Source organism: Ictidomys tridecemlineatus, chromosome X (genome assembly GCF_052094955.1).
Source record: "Ictidomys tridecemlineatus isolate mIctTri1 chromosome X, mIctTri1.hap1, whole genome shotgun sequence".
Taxonomy (NCBI): domain Eukaryota; kingdom Metazoa; phylum Chordata; class Mammalia; order Rodentia; family Sciuridae; genus Ictidomys; species Ictidomys tridecemlineatus.
The window spans coordinates 17,562,269-17,584,947 of NC_135493.1; the positions used below are offsets into that span (position 1 = coordinate 17,562,269).

The following is a 22,679-nucleotide window of genomic DNA, read 5'->3' on the forward strand; positions in this document are numbered from 1 at the left end:
ATCATGGACTGTAAGTACATGTTTTTGACTCTTAGCAACAATGTTATTAAAGGCTGGTCAGCTATAATGCCAGCAACTATACTGACAGAAATTAAGTTCTAGTACAAACTATGAACCAATCAATCAGTAATTTCTGTTGAATAAGAATTCACATTTTGTTTAATAAGTCATTAATTCAAGCAAGGCTTTGGAAAGTTAAAAGTTTACAAGTAGGAAGTAATGTCATGATACATGGGTATAAGGGGTTTGATAGAATAGAGAAGAGATCTATGATAATACTTAAATGGTTGACTAATTACCCATAGAACTGATAAAAATGTGGAAAAACTTTAGTTCTTGCTTCCAAGATGGCAGAAAAACAAAAAAGATGAAGGAGCATGCAGCCTATTCACTGTACAACCTGTGCTTGATGTGTGCCCAAGGAAAAGGCTGCTAAGAAGTTTGTCATGTGAAACACAGCAGAGGACACAGCTATAAAAGGTCTCTTGGAGACATTTCTTAAGCTAGTCCCTCAGTGCCTGTTTCCCAAGCTGTATGTGAAGCTACATTACTGCATGAGCCCCACCATTCACAGCTAGGTGACCAGAAACTGATCTTGTGAAGCCCAGAAAAGATCAAAACCCTGCCCCAATGTCTAAACAGGCTAGTGCTACCCCATGATCTCCACCAAAGCCCATGTAAGGAGCTGAATCACTGAGGACTGAGGAAAAATTATCTTCTAGGAAAAAAAAGGAGATCATACAAAAAAAATGTGGAAAAGACCAGACTTGAGTCAAATAAATGATTAATGGAGAGAATGAAGGTTGAAATTCAAATGAAGGAAGTGTTCTTACTCTCTATAAAAGTAGGAACGAAAGGTGAGTTTCTATAAAGATGGACTACAATACTAATTCATGAATCAGCAAACACTGGAGTTATTCTAATTTTTGAAGAAGTTAGGAGAAATCTCTGTAAAGGAAAAATTTAATTTATAGGAAATACAATCGCAACATGAAACCAGAAACAAAGTAATAAATAATAATAATAATAATAAGTAATAAATAATAAAATAATAAATAATAAAAATAAAAAAATTCACACAATCCAAGAAATTGTGAATTATAAAATTAACACATAAAGAGCATACTGATTTTGTTTCATCAGTGTCGATACTGAAACATATTTCAGATTCTGTACACAGGTAGACTAATTACAGGTCAAAATTGGTTTCTGCCACCCAGGAAACAATTGTTAACCTTATTAAGCAAACCTAGCTCCACATGACTTATGACTGCCCCAAACCAATCTAGTTCTGCATAGGATATATATTACAGTAAGCAGTCAAAAAACATTCCTTGGGGCTGGGGTTGTGGCTCAGTGGTACAGCACTTGCCTAGCATGTGTGAGGCACTGGGTTCAATTCTCAGCACCACATATAAATAAACAAATAAAATAAAGGTTTATCAACAACTAAAAAAAATATTTTAAAAAAATCCCATAAGTCTCAATAGCAATTCATTTTTTTTTTTTTGGTCCTGAGGATTGAAACTAGGGGGTGCTTTACCACTGAGCTACCTCCCCAGCCCTTTTTATTTTTTATTATGAGACTAGGTCTGGCTAAGTTGCCAAGACTGGTCTTTAATTTGTGATCCTCCTGTCTCAGCTTCAAGTTATTAAAATACAGTTGTGTGCCACTGTGACTGGCTCAACAGCAGTTCTTTTTTCTTTTTTTGGTGGTGCTGAGGATTAAACCCAGGGCCTTGTGCATGTGAGGCAAGCACTCTAACAAATGAGCTATATCCCCAGCCCCTCAATAGCAATTCTTAAAAGGAGTTTAAAAAAAAACTGGGCTTAGTGACCCACAACCATATTCTCAGCATTCAGGAGACAGAGGCAGGAGGACTCCTTGAGCCCAGGAGTTGGTCTTGAAAAACAAAACAAACACACAAAAACTATAAAATAAGTGCATAGCCTCTTAGGTGACTAGTTTGAAAAAGATAATACTTGCTTTGATGTGAATTACTGATGGGTATATTTGAAAAATACCACTTTAAGCAAGTGAAATGAATATATAAGTATAGTCTGCAGAGCTTTAAAGAAAATACAGGCAAACTAGAGCTGTCATTTTTTTAAAAAAATATCAAATATACTTACACAGTAGCTCTTCAGTCTGATAAAATCTACAGTCATAGGAATGGATCTATCACTATTTCTATTCAGTGCTTTAATGTAATCCAACAGGTCAGCAAAAAATTTATAGCCCCCCTTGAGCACACAGAGGGCTACAATGTGATGGCCTCCCATCTCCTTCATCACATCTCGAGCAAGTCTTTCAGTCCTATGGAAATAAAATCAGGGATTTAAAAGAAAGTTCCATGTATTTAAGCTTTGTAACAAACATCTCTTAAGCATTAAACTTCCATAAAACACATCCATTGTCCCATGAAGTATACCCTTACTTTACAAAGCCAAATTAAAATTTGAGAGCTTCAAAAATCAGATACACTGAACATCTATTATAACATTTAAAAATGCATAAAAAACAAGGTAGAATTTTCACATATTAGATTGGCAAATTCAGATTAAATGATATTTGTCTAATATACAACATTAAAAGAGATTATGGGAAAAGGACACTGTCATATGCTACAATGTGATACAACTTTTGGGAGGATAATCCGCAGTACCAAAATGTTTGATAAGCCAGGCATGGTAGGTGGCACATGCCTGTAATCCCAGTGGCTCTGGAGGCTGAGGCAGGAGGATCAAGAGTTCAAAGCCAGCCTCAGCAACTTAGTGAGGCCCTAAGCAACTCAATGAGACCTCTGTCTGTAAATAAAATACAAAATACAGCTGGGGATGTGACTCGATGATTATACACCCCTGGGTTCAATCCCCAGTTCCAACAAAAACAAAACAAAAACATCTTCCCCTTGACCCAGAATTTCCACTTGGATAAAGCTAAGCAAGTGCCAAAACATATGTAAAAGAATGCTCCCTCTAGTATAGTCTGTAAGAGCAAAATAACCGAGAGATCTTAAGTGTCCATCAATAGTGGACTGGTTAAATCAGTTATGGTACATTCATAAGCAGAATGCTACACAATCTTTAAACTAGGAGATATTAAAACAAAAAAAATGATAGCTATAAATGTAATAATATTAAAAACCCAATCAATTTTAGTACTGTACAATAGTGCATATACATGTGGCAAAATTCATTCATATATAAAAAATACACACACAGCCAGTGTCTAGAGGGAATGCATACAGGTGGCAGAGAAATCTTTACTCTTTCCATTTATAGTCTCCATAGAACATTATATACCATAAATGCATTGATATTATACTTTAAATGTAATTTTTAAAATAAAAAATAGCCACACACAAAAGGCAAGTATTTAAATACAAAGAAAGGTTGTTCATTACAATTCATTTGATGGGGGGCTGGGGTTGTGGCTCAGTGGTAGAGCACTCGCCTCACATGTATGAGGCGCCAGGTTTGATCCTCAGCACCACGTAAAAAAAATAAAATAAAATAAGTAGGGCTGGGGATGTGGCTCAAGTGGTAGCACGCTCGCCTGGCATGCGTGCGGCCCGGGCTCGATCCTCAGCACCACATACCAACAAAGATGTTGTGTCCACCGAGAACTAAAAAATAAATATTAAAAATTCTCTCTCACTCTCTCAAAAAAAAAAGTTAAAAAAAATAAATAAAAAATAAAATAAGTAAATAAAGGTAGAGTCTACAACTAAAAAAATGTTTTAAAAAACCCAATTCATTTGAGGGGAAATTTTCAAGCTAGATATATATAATAATCAAACTCTGATCTTGCTTTTATATGATTCAATCCCATTACTCTGTTCAGGACTGGGAAATCAGACTCTGAAAAAGTTCATTCTTTCAACCTCACTTCAATGTTGATTTTACTCTACTCACTACAGATTCCCACTACACCATGACTTATACTGGGTAACTAGTAAGTTCTACTATTTTTTTGTTTAAAAAGTGTTTATTACTTAACAAGTTGGCTTAGTTTATATCCAAGTATGAACTACTCAACAGTTGCTGACACATGAAGTTAATATAAGAAAAAGTAAATTTCAACTTGAGATCTTACTAACCTGTCCATAATTAGTCCATGAGGAATAAACACCTTTTCCAAATCTTCAGCATAATGATTAGGTATGCAAAACAAATCCAGGTCATACCCTGGTTCATCATCACTAATCTAAAAAAGAAATAAGAGATGTTTTAATTGATAACATTAAAGAACACAAACATCCAATTAAAGATAGATGATAAACCTTAGTTTGCCAGAGAAATTTAGGTAAGAGATAATAACAAGAACTGTTAATTTTGTAATATAATACATTGCAGTTTTTTAAAGAATTTAACCTTTATTTTATTTGTTTTTTAATGTGGTGCTGAAGATCAAACCTAGTGTCTCACATATGCTATGCAAGCACTCCACCATTGAGCTACAACCCCAGCCCCATTATAGTTATTTAAGAAAACCACATATCATAAGACATGAATAATGAAGAATGTATTTTTTTTGTGTGTGGTGCTGAGGATCAAACCCAGGGCCTTGTGCATTCGAAACAAGCCCTCTACAAACTGAGCTATATCCCCAGTCCAAGAATGTAGAATTAAAAAAAAAAAAAAAAACCATGATGTGAAATTTCCTTTAGGTCACAAAATGAAAAACAAAAATTTTAAGGAGGCAAGATAAATGTGGCAAACATTGGTAATATTAAATGAGTGATTCACTACATTATTCTCTTCACTTTTGAGTCTATTTAAAAATTTATTTTAAAAATTTAGTACACTATAGTCTAATAAGTTAATATGCCATACAGAACAAAAACTGCTGTGACCCATCTCAAATACAAATAGCCTCTTTTATCTCAAAGTAGAGGAAAAACAAATACCAAAAAAGCTAATGATCCTTTAAAAACTCAAATCTGAGATTATAATCAAATCATGAGGTGCCTTTAAGGTAGATACTCCAAAAGTTTGAATAGGAACACATATTAGTTGTCTTGGTATGTCCCAGACCTCACATACAAAATATTAAACCCCAATAATGTGGTACCTGTGGTGACAAAATGTACTTTGATTTTTTACAAATATTGTATATACACCTACCCCCCAAAATACAACAAAATTATAAAAGTTGTTATCTTTGAAAAGGAGTTATACTGATTTTATTTAGTTCTTTACACCTCAAAAAGTATAGGACACTTTAAAAAGATACTTCAAATTGTTGGGCACAGTGGCATACACCTGTAATCCCAGCAACTTGGAAGGCTCAAGCAGGAGGATCACATAGAGGCCAGTCTCAGCAATTTGGCAAGACCCTGTCTTAAAATTAAATGGCTGGGGACATAGTTCAGTAGTAAGGCATCCTTAAATTCAATCCCTAATCCCTCCCAAAGAAGATACATTAAATTAAAGTGAAATATTCAAAAGCTTATTTGGGGAAATAAATCAAGAAGGATTATAACACTATATATCCCATGATATTCAAAACTACCATATTTAAGTAGCTGGTGATATGGCAGCTTTCAAGAAATACTGGCCAAATCATAATGAAATCTCAATCTATCAGTTAATACCTATCAAATACTTCTTCCTGAAGTTAGCACTGTATTAGGTGCTTAAGGACAAGTAGTTTGACTTTTAATAAATCTAAAAATTACATATAAAAGATTAAAATATTATTCACATGATCCAGTTAGATTCTGAGTTTTCTACTGCTGAAAAATTGAGTTCCATGTTGTCTCTTTTTCGAGCCTAAAAGCTCCATTTTGAGTTCAGACTTTGGTGGGTTTTTATATGTCAGCCTGTAGTACTTCAGCAGTCAATATTTATTTGTTTTAAAACACACATTTTAATTAATAAGCAGAAAATTTTTCTGTTTGGGGGAAAAAGGATTATGCCAAAACCTCTAAGATTAAGTGCTAATATATTTGCTAAACATTCATTTCATGTTTACATCAGAACACATTTACTAAAAAATTCAAAATGGGACATTTGTGTCATGCACAAGAGCATTCTAAGAACATTTTACAACATGTACTGAGTTTATAAATTTTATAAACTGAAATTTAGTTCAAGTTTTGAACTAAACTTGATAGAAGACAGACTGATTTTATAAGATAATACAATAAACATTCATGTCAGGCTCATCAGAATATATCTGCATCACCTGACAAGAACAGAAATATATCATTTCATATTGCCTTAAAATCAAGATCCAGAGTACCAAAATAACTCCCTTGAAGCTGACTCACCCTTTTTCACCCAATTACTCACTGCCACAAGTCCAAACTAAGACTCATCCAGGATTCTTCAAAGACTACCGTATCTATAAAAATGGGTCAATGCCTGGCTACAGGTTCTACAAGTAGTCTAGGAACTTGGGAATCTGGTTTCAAAAAGTGAATGTGAATTCTGTCTAACATTCATCACAGACATATAGTTGAAGAATACAGACAGATCAGCAGGGATGTACTCCAAAATAGTAATTCTCTCTCTGTCAACACAACAAACTGATTTCTTAGTGGTTTTTGTTTTTTGGTGGTGCTGGGGATCAAACTCAGGGCTTTGTGCATGCTAGGCAAGCACTCTTACCAACTGAGCTATTTCCTCAACCCCTAACAAACTGATTTCTAATTCCAAGGTTTTGACCCCAGTCAAAATGGACTTACATGTCAAAGAGTGGATTTGTTTTTTTTTTACTGAATCCTATATATTTTTAAAGATTTATTTATATTTTTTGTTTCAAGTATAAAAAATGTTAATAAAACTCTTCCCAAAAGGCAAGAATAAAATGTATAAAACATATATTCCTTGAGGGGCTGGGGTTGTGGCTCAGTGGCAGAGCACTTGCCTAGCATGTGTGAGGCATTGGGTTTGATCCCTGGCACCACATAAAAATAAAAACAAATAAAATAAAGGTATTATGTCCATCTACAACTAAAAAAATGTATCCATTGAAATTCTTTAGTCACAATTTTGTTTTATAAAGTCACAATTTTGTTTTATAAATGGATATTTGTAATAACTAGGCACTACAAGAAAATCTATATATAGGGGTGTATATCCTTTTTTTTTTTTTTTTTTTTTTTTGGTACTGGGGATTGAACCCAAAGGTGCTTAACCACTCAACCACTGAGCCACATCCCCAGCCATTTTATATGTTATTTATTTAGAAACAGGGTGTTGCTGAGTTGCTTAGGTCCTTGCTAAACTGCTGAGGCTGGCTTTCAACTTGCAATCCTCCTGCCTCAGCCTCCTGAGCTGCTGAGATTATAGGCATGCACCACGGCACCTGGTGTATATTTTTTGTGTTTTTTTTGGGGGGGGGGGTAATGGGGACTGAACCCAGAGGCACTCTACCACTGAGCTACATCCCAAGTCTCTTTAAAAAAAAAAAACTTATTTTGAGACAGGGTCTCACAAAGTTGCTGAGGCCTTGAACTTAGCAATCCTCCTGCATCAGCCTCCCAAGTTGCTGGTATTACAGGCATGTACCCCGGTCCAGATATATGTATGTATGTATGTATATCTATCTATCTATCTATCTATCTATCTATCTATCTATCTATCTATCTATCTATCTATCGCTGGGGATTGAACCCAGGGCCTCTTGTATACTAGGCACATGCTCTACCACTGAACTACAACCCTAGCCCTAGAACATGTATTCTTTGTACTTACAGAGTATATACTATATCATACCTATGAGAAGGGATTAAGTTTGACACAGCTAACCTCAATGAGCTTACAGCAGATTAGATGACAAGATATGTATATGAATAACCATAGCCTGCTATTAAAAAAGAGTTACAGGTAGTATTGTGATAGTGTAAGAGAAATCAAACTGACTTGGGAGCCTAACATGCACCTGGACCACTGCTATGAAATAACATATAAGAGATAAAATAGAACAAATAGAACCTCAGTTTTAATCATCCCAAACAGCATAACTTCATGTTTAATAGGTCCAAGAACTTCAATCTCTATAAAAGCTAGACAGAAATATACAAGGTGACCTATAATCTTATTAGCTAATGTGACATTGGCTAATATCTGATATTAATCTCATCTTATATGGAACAGTTAAAATCTAGTGGCTGCTTTGATAGGAAGGGTTAGAACTGGGGATTACAATATAATTACACAAAAATGCATTCCATTCACCTTGATTAGGCACAGTGCAATAGGTTTTGTGGAAGATACAAAGATTATTTTATATTTACAGCCCTTCAAGAATTTATAATCTAGAGGGAAAAGCATAATACAACTATACAGTACAATAAAATTATAATCTGTAGCAAAATCTGATAAGCACATAGATGTAAATTATCAAATGTAGTTATATATGCACTAAACATAAACCTAGGACCCAAGGTTACTCAGCACTGACAATTCTCTCCATAACCAATACCAAAGTTTTGTTGTTCTTTTGGTACCGGGGATTGAACTCAGGTGCACTTAACCACTGAACCACATCCCCAGCCCTTTTTTTTTGTATTTTAGAGACAGAGTCTCACCAAGTTGCTCAGGGCCTCGCTAAATTGCTGAGGCTGGCTTTGAACCCACAATCCTCCTGTCTCAGCCTCTCAAGCTGCTGGGATTACAGGCATGTGCCACTCCGCCTGGCTAGCAATCCCAATCTTAAAGTAGTCTTTATATTCTGTGGCCTTGATTGTAAATAGTAAAGACCACCACATGGCTAATGTTGAATCAGCATGGCCTTCTAAATAAACTAAGTGATAGTAGTGCCAAACTTTCTATGTGAATACAAATCACATGTTTTATTATGTGTAACGCTGTGTTGCCTGTGGTTATTATCAACACCTTCTAAAAGAATTATTAGTTTGCATAGGCATCATAACAAAATACCATATACTGGGTGGCTTAAACAATAGAAATTTATTTCTCATAGTTCTGAAGACTGAGAAGTCCAAGTTCAAGGTGCCTGCAAGGTAGGAATCATTCTGAAGGCTCTTCACTTGGTTTCTTTCTGGGCCTTCTCACTGTGTGTTCACAAGATCTCCTCTATAGCAAGTTCTCTGGTGCCACTTCTTACAGGTGCACTAATCCCATCAGATCAGGGCCTTATCCTGCTCTAGCCCTAATTACCTCCCCAAAGCCCCATCTCCAAATACCACCACATTGGGAGTAAGGGCTTCAATATGTGAATTTTACGGGAGGGGGAAACACACAAATGCTCAGGCCATAACAAGCACCCATCATAAAAATGACTACAGAAGAACACAAAAAGGTCTTGAATGACTTTGAGGGAAGAGCCCAATTCAAAATATTTGGGGAGTACTCTGGAATAGCCGCAGTAGTAAACATGGAAAGGTGGTTTTCCCCCAGATCATTTTCCCACTATGGCCATTTCTGGCTACACTGGAAATAAAAAAAAAAAAAAAAAAAAAAAAAACAAGTTATGACAGCTCTGAATTGTTTACCGTTATCCACCTAGTTCAGAAATCTAAATGCACCTCCTTGAAGCTCTAGAACATAGCTTTCACATTCTAACCTATTTGTGTTACACTTGTCAGTGATAAAATCTGCACAGATACTTTTCTACCTTTTGTCTAGAATTAAATTAAATATTTTGGTATCATAAATTACTGAAATCATTTTATTTTCCAGTAAAAGTGGCTCTACAAATTCTTAATAATTATGTTTGTTACATTTGTAATAATGACCTTCATGTGAAAACTCTTGTGGTTCACACATAAAATTTCTAATTACAAAGATATATTACCTTAAATTATAGTAAGCAAGGAAATTAACCCAAGCTAATATAAACCTTGCAATATTAATTTATCATCTGTGACAAGGACTGCTTAAATCTCTTTGTGGTAAAAAAAATGACAATGTTTGTGGTTCTGAACAAGACAAAGCACAAGAGAGGAAGTGAGTTAAGTTACATGAATTAAAAGATGTACACTAGATAAAATACATTTGATTTTATTCCTAATAACCAACAATACCTCCAAGCTTCTAAAATGACAGAAACCACCAGGAGGCATATTTTTACCTTTTATAATTCAGATACAGTAAAATTTTCAAAAACCATCAAAACAGATAATATGCCATTCCCTTGGGATAATCTGTGTTAACTTAGGTATTATAAACCCAAAATTATGACTTACTGATGCAGATACTCCTAAATATAAAAATAAGCTAGTATATGTTGATATTTCAAGTTTATATCATTTTTACAATATGTGCGCGCGCGCACACACACACACACACACACACACACACACACACATCTTCCTTGTGTTCCCTCCTAAGGCTTAAACCACTATAAGCATTAATTTTTTTATTAGAGCATTATAATTATACATAGTATTTGGGTTCATTCTGACAAAATATTACATACAGGGAATTTGATTTCAATCCCCATTCTTTTCCCCTTTCCCACCCCTCCCCCATTCTTTCTCCTCTCCTCTATTGATCTTCCTTTCACTCATTTATTTTTCATTGGTATTTTCTTTTTTTTTTTAAAGAGAGAGAGAGAGAGAGAGAGAATTTTTTAATGTTTATTTTTTTTTTTTAGTTTTCGGCGCACACATCTTTGCTTGTAGGTGGTGCTGAGGATCGAACCTGGGCCGCACGCATGCCAGGCTAGCGCGCCACCGCTTGAGCCACATCCCCAGCCCTTTCATTGGTATTTTCTACATATACATAAAAGTGAAATGACTTTCAGTACATTTATATGTATGTAACATGATATAACTGAATCCTTTCCATATTTCTTCCTCTTTCCCTTCCTTCCCCTCTCTCATTCTTCAACTTCACAGATCTTCCCTATATCTTTATGATATCTGATTCCCTCCCTAACCACCTTCTTTCCCTTATTTTGCTCTAGCTTCCACATGAGAGAAAACATTAGGCTCTTGATTTTTTTAAGTATGCCTTACTTCACTTAGCATGATAGTTTCCAGTTCTATCCATTTACCATCAAATGCCATTATTTCATTCTTCTTTATGGCTGAGTAAAACTTCATAGTGTATACATACCACATTTTCTTGATCTATTCATCTATTGATGGACATCTGGGTTGATTCCATAATTTTTTCTATTGTGAATTGTGTTGCTATGAACACTGAAGTAGCTATATCACTATGGCATGCTAATTTTAGTTCTTCTGGATAAATATGGAGTGTGTCATATGATGAGTCATTCCTAGTTTTTTAAGGAGTCTCCAAACTGCTTTCTACAGTGGTTGTACTAATGTGCAGTCCCACTTGGTATCAAGATTATGATCATAGTGTCATGTCAAACTAAAAATGTCACCACTATTTTGGCTGTTGAGAATATTTAACTGGGAATGTGATTTTCTTTAGCTATAAAGGTGATGTAGTACCAGTTTTTATTGATTCATTAATAAATATGTGGAAGTTCTGAAAAAATTATATACCACATAAAAATGCCAATTATACCATTAATAACAATATTGACAGTTGTTATTTTTCTGCCAGTGCTACCAAACTAACGTTTAAAATAATGTGCTACAAATCAGAATTCAAACACTTCAAATTGTTATGGAACTACAACTATCTTCGACCTTGTGCCTCTGAAAATTGATACATATATATACATACACACACACACACACACACACACACACACACACACACACACATATATATATCTCCAAAGTGAACATGTTTATTATTCTACCATGTACATTAATAAAAGATTATGGTATTTGGGTAAATTCATGTTCTTATACATGTAGTAGTTATGGGTTCACTTACCAACATGGGTAATAATGTATTCCTGAGTCAAGAATTGATTTCAATTCTTTACTTGGTAGTACTGAACACAGAGCCATGAACGTGCTAGTTATATACTCCCCAGATCTTTTGTTTTATTTTGAGACAGGATCTCACTAAGTTGCCCAGGTTGTCCTTGAACTTGTAATCTTTATGCCTTCTGAATTGCTGGAATTATTGGCTGTACCACCATGCCCCAGTTTGATTTAATTTATTTTTATTATTATTATTATTATAGTGGGTATTGAACCCAAGTGGGCTTTATTGCTGAGCTACATCCCCAGCCTTTTTATTTTTTATTGTCACTAAAGCTGACCTTGAACTTATGATCTTCCTGACACATCTTCCTCAGTAGCTGGGATTATAGGTATATGTCATTCTGTCTGGTTAAAAAATAAAATTTAAGGAAAAAAAATCTTTAATTAAAAAAAAAACAAATTCCAAGATACCTCTTTTCTGCTGATCTGGTGGGTCCTTTTCTCATCTTTGCCACTTTGTAGATACAAACAATAGACAGAAAACAGTTAAGATGGAACTGTATGCTAGGCACTGTGGCACACAATTGTAATCCCAGTACCTAGGAGGTTGAGTCAGGAGGATCACAGTTCAAGGCCAGCTTTAGCAACTTAGTGAAACCCTGTTTCAAAATAAATTAAAAGGGCTGGGGACATCACTCAGTGGGAAAGCATCCCCGAGTTCAATCCCAGTACCCAGCCACTCCCAGTAAGATGGATTTGTAGTGTGCATGGCACAGTACTCAATTCATAGCAAGAAACCCCTAAGTTGGGCTGGCGTTGTGGCTGGGAGGTAGTGCGCTTGCCTAGCATGTGTGGGGCACTGGGTTCGATCCTCAGCACCACATAAAATAAAAAATAAAGATATTACTATTTAGATTTCAGGGCTATCCTGGGACCTTCAGATAAATGTGACTCCCCTCCCCAACAGCTTCAATTATTGATATTCAAAAGGATCATGATTTTTAAGTTAAATGTGATATTTTCAGCAGAAAGAATGTTTTTTCCTTTTTAAGTTATGACAAATTCTATTGAATATTTTAAGTCTAGAAAAAAGATGTGATAGTATAAAAACAAGGGGAAATTGTAGTGAAAATTAAAACTACTTGTAAAATAAACATATTCTCATCTGATATTTGAAAAAAATAAAGATATTGTGTCCACCTGTAACTAAAAAATAAATACTTTTTAAAAAAAGAAGAAAAAAAGAAACCCCTAAATTGATTTGCTCCATTTCTTCATGATCTGAAAGTATAATTTTGGCCTACACTTATAGACTAATGTTAGTTTAAACCCTGTTGATAGTAAAGAGACAACTGTGGGTAAAAAAAAAAATGCACCATTTTACTCATCCTGTAAAAATCACTAGCAGATGACTGGAGGTATAGCTTAGTGGTAGAGCATGTGCAAAGTCCTAAGTTTAATCCCCAGAATACACAGAAAAAAATCAGTAGCAGGGTAAGATTTACATTCAGTTAGTACAATATTACATTTCTAGCACTACCATCCTGAAGCTTAGAAGATATAGGCATATAAACTATATCTGATGTTTCACATTAATTTATAAAAATCCAGAAACTCCTTCTGAAATGAAAAAAGTAACACAGTTTCTATCAGGCAGGTCCAGGGTCAATTTCATCAAAGTGCTGTAGGGCACTATCATGTGTGTCCAAGGTCATTACTAGTTACTGTTTATCTACCTAATATGTAACTTTAGGGCATTTACATTAGATAAAATCAGCAAAATATTTATTACAATGCTTAAGAGATGCTAAGTATTTAATAAATATCTATTATTGTCACTCCTAACTTATTTTTTAGAGGTTAAGAACAGAATATGGGGCAAGATAAATAAATTTCTTGATTTTCAAACAAAACCATTAATAGCCAGTTTTAGCAATGATAACTAATTCTCTATATACTGGTGCAGGCATCATAGCCCTAAGCTAACTTAAACCCATTAAGAACACTCCTCTTTATGTTAAGTCACAATGCCTAATATAAAACAAAGTCTTTTCTTTCTTCGGGTTCGAGTGATTATTTATTCACTTAACAAACCATTACTGAAAACTTCCTACTACTAAGGCACTGTATATGTTGGAGGTATAGTTGTGATTCCTAAATTTATAATGTTTGTTTAGGGGCTGAGGTAGCTCAGTGGTACAGCATTTGCCTAGCATGCCCAAGGCCTTGGGTTCCATACTCAGCATCACAAAAACAAAATAAGTTTAAATGGGAGAGACAATCAACAGGTACCTAGGAAAGAAATTGCTAAATCAACAATGACAATAATCACATTAAAGGAGGCTAAGGCATTTAACTGTCAGGAGGACACAGAGCTTTGGCTATTTTAATAATCATGATCAGAAAGGTTGGGAAGAGGTGACAACAATTTGGCTAGATCAAAAAAAAAAAAAAAGAACCAATGAGGGTGAAGACAAGATATTAGAGGCTAGTTGTGGTAAGAACGTCCTTGAAAGCAAAGACCAGGTTTGTATTTTTAATCTACGCAGCATCAAGAGAGCACAGGGTCCGGATCTGAAATCAAGGCCTGCTACTTCGGGCCGTGGGAAAATGACCTGTTTTTTCACTAGCTTCGTGGTGTGTAAAACAGGCTCGAAAAGGTTACAGGGGCTGTTGGGAGGATCCAATGAGGCAATGCGCATTCCCACAAATATGAATTATAGCATCTGCAAAATGAAATGTAAAGCCCAGTTCCCTCCACGCCCTCCCAATGGGCGTTTTCGGGCTGAGGCTCCCTCATGAGATGCTCAAGGACTTCACCACCGCCCCCGCCCCCAAACTTCCAGGGAAGGGCTTCTCTAGAGAAAGATCCCACACTCCCACCCCGCCTCATCATTCCAAAATCAGCCCAAGGCTTCTCCCCACAGCACGCTCGCAGGCGGCACTTGTCAACCAAAACGCCATTTCCACCTTCTGTGCCCACACGCAGCCCTCTTTTCCAGGGCTCTCCCAAGAAGAGACCCACCCCAAACCCCGCCATTCTGTCCTCCCTGCCGCCCTCAAATGACGTAAAGCCAAACCAGGGAACCTATGACCGCCTCCGCCCCCCGGGGTTCCCGCCTACACCAAGGCCCCCAACGCGCAGTGCGGGCCTGGCGCCACAAGGCTGGGCCGCTGCAACTCCGCAGCTGGTCACGCTGGCCAGAGCCGGGCTGGGCCGGGCTGGGCTCGGGAGCCAAATTGCTCACCACGACGCTAGGGCTGCGAGTCGCCATCACGGAACCGGCTGACGTGCAGCTGACGGCAGTCTGAGAAGGAGGAAGCCCACGGAGAGGCAGAGGAGGCGGCGGGGGCGCTGCAGGAGGTGGCGCAGCGCTGGAAAGCAAAGAGGTTTGTCCTAACCTCTTCGCCGCCGCTGCCTAGGCAACCACTCAGACCGAGGAAGAGGCAGGCCCCGCCCCAGCCCCGCCCCCTCCTGCGCCGCCCGCATGCTCGCCAGCGCGCCTCCTCCGCTGGCTACCGGTTTCCAGGCTCACGAGGTGGCCGTGGGAATTTTCTTCCGGAAGAACCGGCGATTGCTGCTGTGCAGCTTCTGTCTCTCTTTCCCTCAGCCTCCCATTCAGAGGATCCCCAAATTCTCAAACCTACCTCTGCCCGCATTGTTCCTAGTTGTCCTAAACTGAACACCGGCTTTCAGGTTTCCGTCAGCACTTGGCCCCGAGTCAGGCGTCCCCTTGCCCAGACCTTGTACTAAATTCTGGCTTCCATTTTCCTGATTCTTGGCCCAATGCTTTCAAAAAAACCTTTACCTGATTTTAAGAATTGAGACCTAAAGCCCCAGAGGCAGGCATATCAGGGTACAAATCTGAAACACCTGACTGCTTTGTAACCAACTGCAAAATCAGACTCTGAGCCTCTTTTTGTCTCATAAATAGAATGGGCAAATAACAGTACACCAACAATATTTTTATGAGGATTAAAGGTGAGTGTAGTGTATGTGTTTTAGTACTTAGGAAAGTACACAATGGGAACTATTGCTATTAATGATTTTTATTTTTGCCTCCACAATTTACTACATGGGATTAGAAAAAATCTGTCCCTCAAGACTCTCAAACAGATAAAATAAGCAATCAACACTGGCTTCTAGTGACACCATTTCTAATGTCCTCACCTGTATAACTGTAGCACCCACTGAAGGTGTTTCTTCCTTCTTTTGAATGACCTCCTGCACCTTTTGAAAATTAACAGCCTTGCGGGTGGCCTTCTTCAGGCCCGCCAAGAGGCAGGATGTAAAAAGGTCACGAGACTGTAAGCCTCCAGGGGTGTTATAATCCCATAGGGGATCCTGCTCTGGGACAGCATGAGGGCCCGTGGGGTGATTGGGATTGGTCCTATGATTTTCATCAGCATGGGCTTGGGCTAGCTCCCAGACCCGTCGCCTTTCCTCGGGGAGAAGTGTATTGGCCAAGAGCATGTAGATGTCACGATGAGTGAGGCTATATGCTTGCAGGACCCATTGAAACTCCCGAATGTAAGTGGTGGGGTCAGTGGTGAATGAGCCTAACTTCCTCTCTAGCTGAGTAATGTCCGACATGGAGAAGGGCACGTGGACTCTGATGACACCCTCGGGACCAGTTACCTCACGAAGGGGTGCGATTGCCTTGGGGGTGGGAAGGGGTCCCTTAGACCTGGTAACAGGAGGACTGAAAGAGGCAGGCAGCGGACCGGAAGAAGAGGGAAGGGAAGGGGATGTCTCTGCGGAGGAGGAGCGGGCGGAAGAGGGCGGAGGGGAGGGGGATGAAATGGAAGGCTGAGGATCCCTGGAATCAGGCAGAGGAAGAGGAGGGTGTAGCGGGAGAGAAGGGACGGATGGGGCTGGGGGATAAGGTGGGGGTTCATCTGCCGGGTTGAATGAGGAAGAATCTGCGAAGTCAGGAGTAGAAGCAGGGGAAGAGAGGGGTTTGCAAGCAAGCAGGACTTGAGAGGGAGAACAGGAGGAGCAGAGAGCAGGGTGCTGTGCGAGAAGGCTAAAACCTTCAACGAAGGGAATTTCCCTCCACTTTTTCAGGCGCCAGCAATAGTTAAAAAGGTCCCGGAGGAGGTTTGAATCTAAGGAGCCTTCTGGAGGCCAATGATTGCCATTATCCAGTGGATATGTAGGCCAATCTCGGGTACAGAATTTGATTAGAAGTTTGGGCTTGATGTCTGGTGTGAGGGAGAGTGTGGCCAGATTTTTTATTAAACATTTGAGAGGTGAGGCTTCAGGTATAGACGAAGAGGTGCCCATAGTCACTGGGAGAGATGGGAGAGAGGAGAGAGAGAGAGAGAGAGAGAGAGAGAGAGAGAGAGAGAGAGAATGAATGAATGAATAAGAGTAAGCAAGAGAGACAAAGGGAAAACCCGAGCTGGAACGGTTTCCTGGAAGCTCAGGGCGGACGGGGGTCAAGTGGGCGTTCCCAAAATGACCAGCCGGCGCTAGGAAATACAGAGGGCACTACCCGGTTGTCACCAGTGAAGTGCGATCTGTGAGACCCAATAGGGTCGGAGCCACAGGCAATCTGACGTCAGGAAAGTTTTTGACTGCAGCGAAAAAAGTCAGCAATGAAAACACAGCTCTAGCTCCGGCAGAATGCAGCTCCAGGCTGGGAGTTTAGCTCCCTGAGCAGAAAAGCAGCTTTGGCGGGAGACAGCAGCCCCGCAGGACACAGCAGCTGTAGCCGGCAGCGGAGGAGGAAAAAAAACTGAGAGCCTCTCGTGTAAACTCAGAAGCCTCACGCCCCAAAGGGAAACGGATCGCCAGAGGGTCCACTGTGACCGGTAAAGGTCTTAGTGGGGTGGGTTCCCTCTTCCCTACCGGGCGTCTGGAGTGTGATCACGGTCACAGTACCAGTGTAAGCCCGAAGGGAGTTGGCGAGCCGGGAAAAGGGAAACTTACCTAGGTCAGATCAGTGGTGAGTGCAGGGAGCCGGCGTCTGAAAAGAGTGGATCAGGGCTGAGTGTCTCCGCGGAGCCGGGGACGGGGCTCTTGTTAGAAAGAGCTCACCCGTATCCGAGCCACGGCACCAGAATAAAAGAATCCCCCACGCAAAGACACTTCGCCAGGAGAATTCCAATTTTATTGCAAAAGGCTGTGTGCTTATATAGAACTAAGGGGAGATGGTAGGGCTTAGATAAATGGCAGACCACCCATTTATTGGCAAGTTCTTCCAGATATCAGCTCCGGAGCCCAGGAATTAGTTCTTATTGGGGCTAAGGTTCCCCGCCAGCGAGATATGAACTTGGCGCCCGAGGGAGAGTTCACACAGGGCGGGAACTTTTCGCGCCACTGCAGAAAAGAGGAAGGTAGGAAGAAGAGGCGCCATGTTGGGGTTTTTCTCTGGGGTACGGCTGCCGTTTATACTTTTCCCAACCCCCACCACAGTGCGATGGTAGTTTTTGTGAAACTGGGAAAGTCATTGCACTTCTCTGAGCCTCAATCCTTTCCATCTGAAACATAACAATAAAACTAAGCGGGGTGGTACATGCTTATAATCCCTAATTGGGGGGCAGAGGGAGGATCACAAGATTTTAAGGCCAGCCTCAGCAAAATAAAGGACTCAAGTGTAGCTCACTGACAGAGTGCACCTGGGTTCAATCCCCAGTATACCCCCCAAAAAATGTCTAATAGAGTACTTGGTTCAATACATTATAATACCAATGTCGTCTGTTTCATAATTTTGCCTTAACAGTTTTTCATGATATTTATCCCCCTATTCTGTGTAAGATTTCTTATTCATTCTTCTGTTGATGATAAACATTTAACCAGTTGCTAGGTTTGAACTATTACAAATAGTTCTGCTATGAACATTTTTATGTGTCTTTTGGTGAATATATGAATGCTTTTCTATTTGGCATAGACTTTGAAGTTTGTATTAGCACATTTTCATTATTTAGCTCCTTAACATTTTTCTCTACCTAGAAGTTAATTCTAAGAACTTCCAGTTATATATTTGGCTCCAGATACATGTGGATTCAACTACCCACATTTGTTTCTAAATCAGAAACACAACTATTCGGAATCCTTCCAGCTTGCTTTTGGCTTGCCATTCCTTTCTCCAAATCCAGATATTACTGTGTTTTAACAGTAGATTTGAAATACTGAGAGCCAGGTGATTGCATAGACAAAGAAACAGTATAACCAGTCATTCTATGTGGTAACTTGGAATTTTTATTTGTATTCAAGATGGAAAACAGCCAACAGAGTGCAATCTATGAAGATGTAATACTGTTTTTAGTAAGTGAAATCTGGTTCATATACTAAATACTTTACTGAAATTTGGACATATTTAAAATTGAAAGTTATTCTTTAAAAATTTTAATTGCTTTAAAACTAAAGATGAAATCAACAAAATAATTTTACTAACTCTACATGATTTTATTGAAAATCTTTTTGTCATATAGAGTAGGGTCAGGTTGATGGGTACAGTGGCACATGCTTGCAATACTCGCAAATCAGAAGGCTGAGGCAGGAGGATCACAAGTTTGAGACCAGCCTCAGCAGCTTAGTGAGGTCCTAAGCTGAGATGCTGTTTCGAAATAAAAAGGACTAGGGATGACTCTTAGTAATTAAGTGCCCCTGGGTTCAATCTCTGGTACCAATAAATAAATAAAATAGAGTCAGGGATATAAAAAAATCTACTCTGGCACCATGGCACACACCTGTAATTCCAGTGGCTTGGGAGGCTTAGACAGGAGGATTGCAAATTCAAGGCCAGTCTCAGCAAATTAGTGAGGCCCTAAGCAACTTAGTGAGACCCTGTGTCAAAATAAAAAAACAAAAACTGCTAGCAATGTAGCTCAGTGGTATATTGCCCCTGGGTTAGACCTTACTACCTTCCCCCACACAAAAAATCTACTCTGACTGAGGATGTAACTCCGTGATAAGAGTACTTGCCTGGCATGTGTGAGGCCCAAGTTTGCCACAGCACTGCAAAAGAAGAAAACAGAAGATTTTCCTTCCTCAATCTGCTTTTCCAGAAACAATTTTTTAATATACTTGTTTGAACATAATATCAATTATTTCTGCTCCACAGGTTTCTTGATTAAGACCATGACTTTATCATGGTGCTGTGCTCCTCCAAAATTTGTATTTCTATTAAAAAGTTATTAACATAAAAATACTTATTGTATGTTGAATTCTTAAACTGAATTGACAGTAGCTTTCTCAATAATGTCAGAGGTTTCACTTTCATCAGAATCGATCTCCAGAGCTTTGAAAAATTGAACTATTATTGGAATTAACTGTGATGATTGTGTGTGTCAACTTGGTTGACCACTAGTGCCTAGATATTTGGTGAAACATTATTCTGGATATTTCTGTGAAGATATTTTTTTGGATGAGGTTAACATTTAAATCAGTGGACTCTGAGTAAAGCAGATTACCCTCCATAATTTGTGTGGGCCTCATCAGTGCATGGCCTTAACACTACAAGGACTGACCTCCCCTGAGTGAGAAGGAATTCTGCCAGCAAACTGGCTGTGGATTGAAACTTCAACTCCCTGTGTCTCCAGCCTGCTACCTACCCCATCAAATTTAGGACTTACCAAGCCTCCACAACAAGGTGAGTCCATTTTTAAAAATCTCTCTCAGTGTAGAAATAGATATATCTAAATATGTATGCATATCCATCCTGTTCTGTTGCTATGGAAAACCTCAACTAATAGAACTGATTTTCTAAGTGAAGAATATATAATGGCATCAATATATAACTGGCACCATATAACTGGCACTGCTTGTAAAGTTATTCTGCAAATAGAGCTATTCATTGAAAGTATTGCTTCACTTTTTGTCACAGGCAAGCCAACTTGAAATGGAATATGAGGAAATGAATTTTGAAGAAAAGTTACTGATCTAAACAAAAATGATTCACAGAGCCATAAAGAAATGTTCTCTCCATAGCAGCGCCTCTTGAAATCATCATCTTTCGCTGGGCATGGTGGTGGATTCCTGTAATCCAAGCTACTCGGGAGGCTTTGGTAGGAGGATCACAAGTTCAAGGCCAATCTCAGAAACTTAGCGAGACCCTGTCTCAAAAATGAAACATAAAAAGGGATGGAGATGTGGCTCAGTGGTTAAGCATCCATGGGTTCAATACCTGGTACTAAAAAAAAAAAAAAATCATCATCTTTAGGCATGGGTTTCTTAAAACAACTACAGACCTTAAGATAGATACTGATACTTTGCCTTCTCTTGGAAGACTTGTTTTCTGGTTTTCATGTGGTTGGTGACATCATTGTGTCCCAAGAGTGAATGATGAATGCTGACAAATGTTTTGTGTACATTACTCAGCCATCACCAACTTTATTGAGAAACAGATTCGGTGGTTATTTTTTTTTTATTAATTATGCACTTTAGTATTTGAACTCATATGCTGAAAGACTTGACTGCAAAATTTAAAAAATAAATACCAAACAATTAAATAATGGAATGTAGATTTGTGCCATATAAATAATGACAAAATCATTGAACTAAGACCATTCAGACTCCTAGCTATATGTTCTATGGCCCAACTCCTCTATCTATATTTCCTAAAAATATTTTATGTACATGTAAAAAATATAATTTCCTGCATCCGCTGGCCTACTATCTGGTGGCCTGGTAGCTTCCTTTATCTTGCAGGCTTTGGCATGTGTACAATTGGCTGATACAGCAGCTATCAGCAAGGGGCACAATGGGCAATAGTCCCTCACTCCCTTCTGGGAATGGAATGAATTACTTGTCCCTAACCCCTAGAGTCTTGAGTATCCTTGTTCTGTTATCAGTGAACACCCTGCTGCTGTTCTTGAGCAGGAGTCATTACATTATATCTGGAGATTAGGAAAAGGGAGAAGAGTTATCACTATTGTCTTTGTTTAAGCCTGTTGTGAGAACTCTGGTTCTCTGTATATGCATCTCCCAAGCCAGCAGAAACTGGAATTAAAACATTGTGATCCACCAGACCCAGCCTGCCTTATTTCAATGTAACCATTATATTAATACTTAAATTCTTTAGAAATTAAAAAATCTGGGAAAAATGGAAAATTGGACAAAAGCCTGGAAAAACTGATATAAACTGGGACTGTCCTAGGAAAACTGGGATGCATAATCCTCCTACAGTGGTATAAGGGTGAGATGGGGAATGCTTTCCAAAGCTGCTCATGGCTGCTCTTAAACTGCAGGATTCTAATCTGATTGCAATTTAGTTCCTCTCCATTTCTCACTGGCCTCACTAATTGTACTTTAGACTGTTGGAGACCTCCAGTTCTATGGGCTACCACCCTGTTCCCAGTTTCCTTTACTTTAGAATTGTGTTTGGATCCCTTCTGAACCACTGTCTCCTCAACTCCTGGAGGTCCTTTGTACTCCTCTTAGTCTGCTTTGCCAAGATGGCTAAACCACACCCTGGCTTAACTTCACAGCCTGTTTTGTCTACTAAGCTACTGAGCAATATTGGAGAAAATCCCGCAAGTGTGGCGATCGGTAGGTAACCTCTACACATTCATAGTCTTCAATCTTAGCTGGGTCCTCAACACCCCTCCACAGTTCTTTCCAAATCCTTGGTCAGCTTCCTTTTGACTCCCCTCAGTGATGCTCTGAATATTCTTCCTCATTTAACCCCACTCTCAGTAATCTAAAAAGATCAGTTCAAACCATTAATTTACAAAGAGATTGAAGAACTTGGGAATGAACCCCATCCATTTGCATCTATACTGCTTCTTCCCCTGTTTCCTCCAGGCTCAGAGGTAAAGTGTTCATAAAGCTTACTGGTCACTTTTGAGTTGGTTGGAGTTAGTCTGGTTGGTAAAACAGGAGATGGCATTTGGGGACCACTGCCAAGTTATGTCAATTTTGTTTGATTTTCCGCCTGGTGCTAGGGCTCAAAACTA

The 22,679-nt window shown here is 38.8% G+C and overlaps 1 protein-coding gene across 15 annotated transcripts in view; it reads right to left on the minus strand.

Annotated features, from left to right (window-relative positions):
- The window catches only part of Hprt1 (hypoxanthine phosphoribosyltransferase 1), a 68,184-nt gene extending 52,961 nt beyond the window's left edge, over positions 1-15,223 (minus strand). For 14 of the 15 annotated variants that reach the window (XR_013431675.1, XR_013431676.1, XR_013431670.1 and 11 more), the window contains exons 1-3: positions 15,023-15,223; positions 4,104-4,210; positions 2,134-2,317 (exon numbers count right to left, since the gene is read on the minus strand). Coding sequence is in view for 2 of the 15 variants with exons in the window: in XM_078034265.1 (XP_077890391.1) it covers positions 2,134-2,317; positions 4,104-4,210; positions 15,023-15,049 (318 nt within the window). In the remaining 13 variants the exon portion in view is untranslated. The remainder of the gene's footprint in view (positions 1-2,133; positions 2,318-4,103; positions 4,211-15,022) is intronic. The other variant, XM_005337680.4, reaches the window with a different exon arrangement.
- Positions 15,224-22,679: the final 7,456 nt, after the last annotated feature.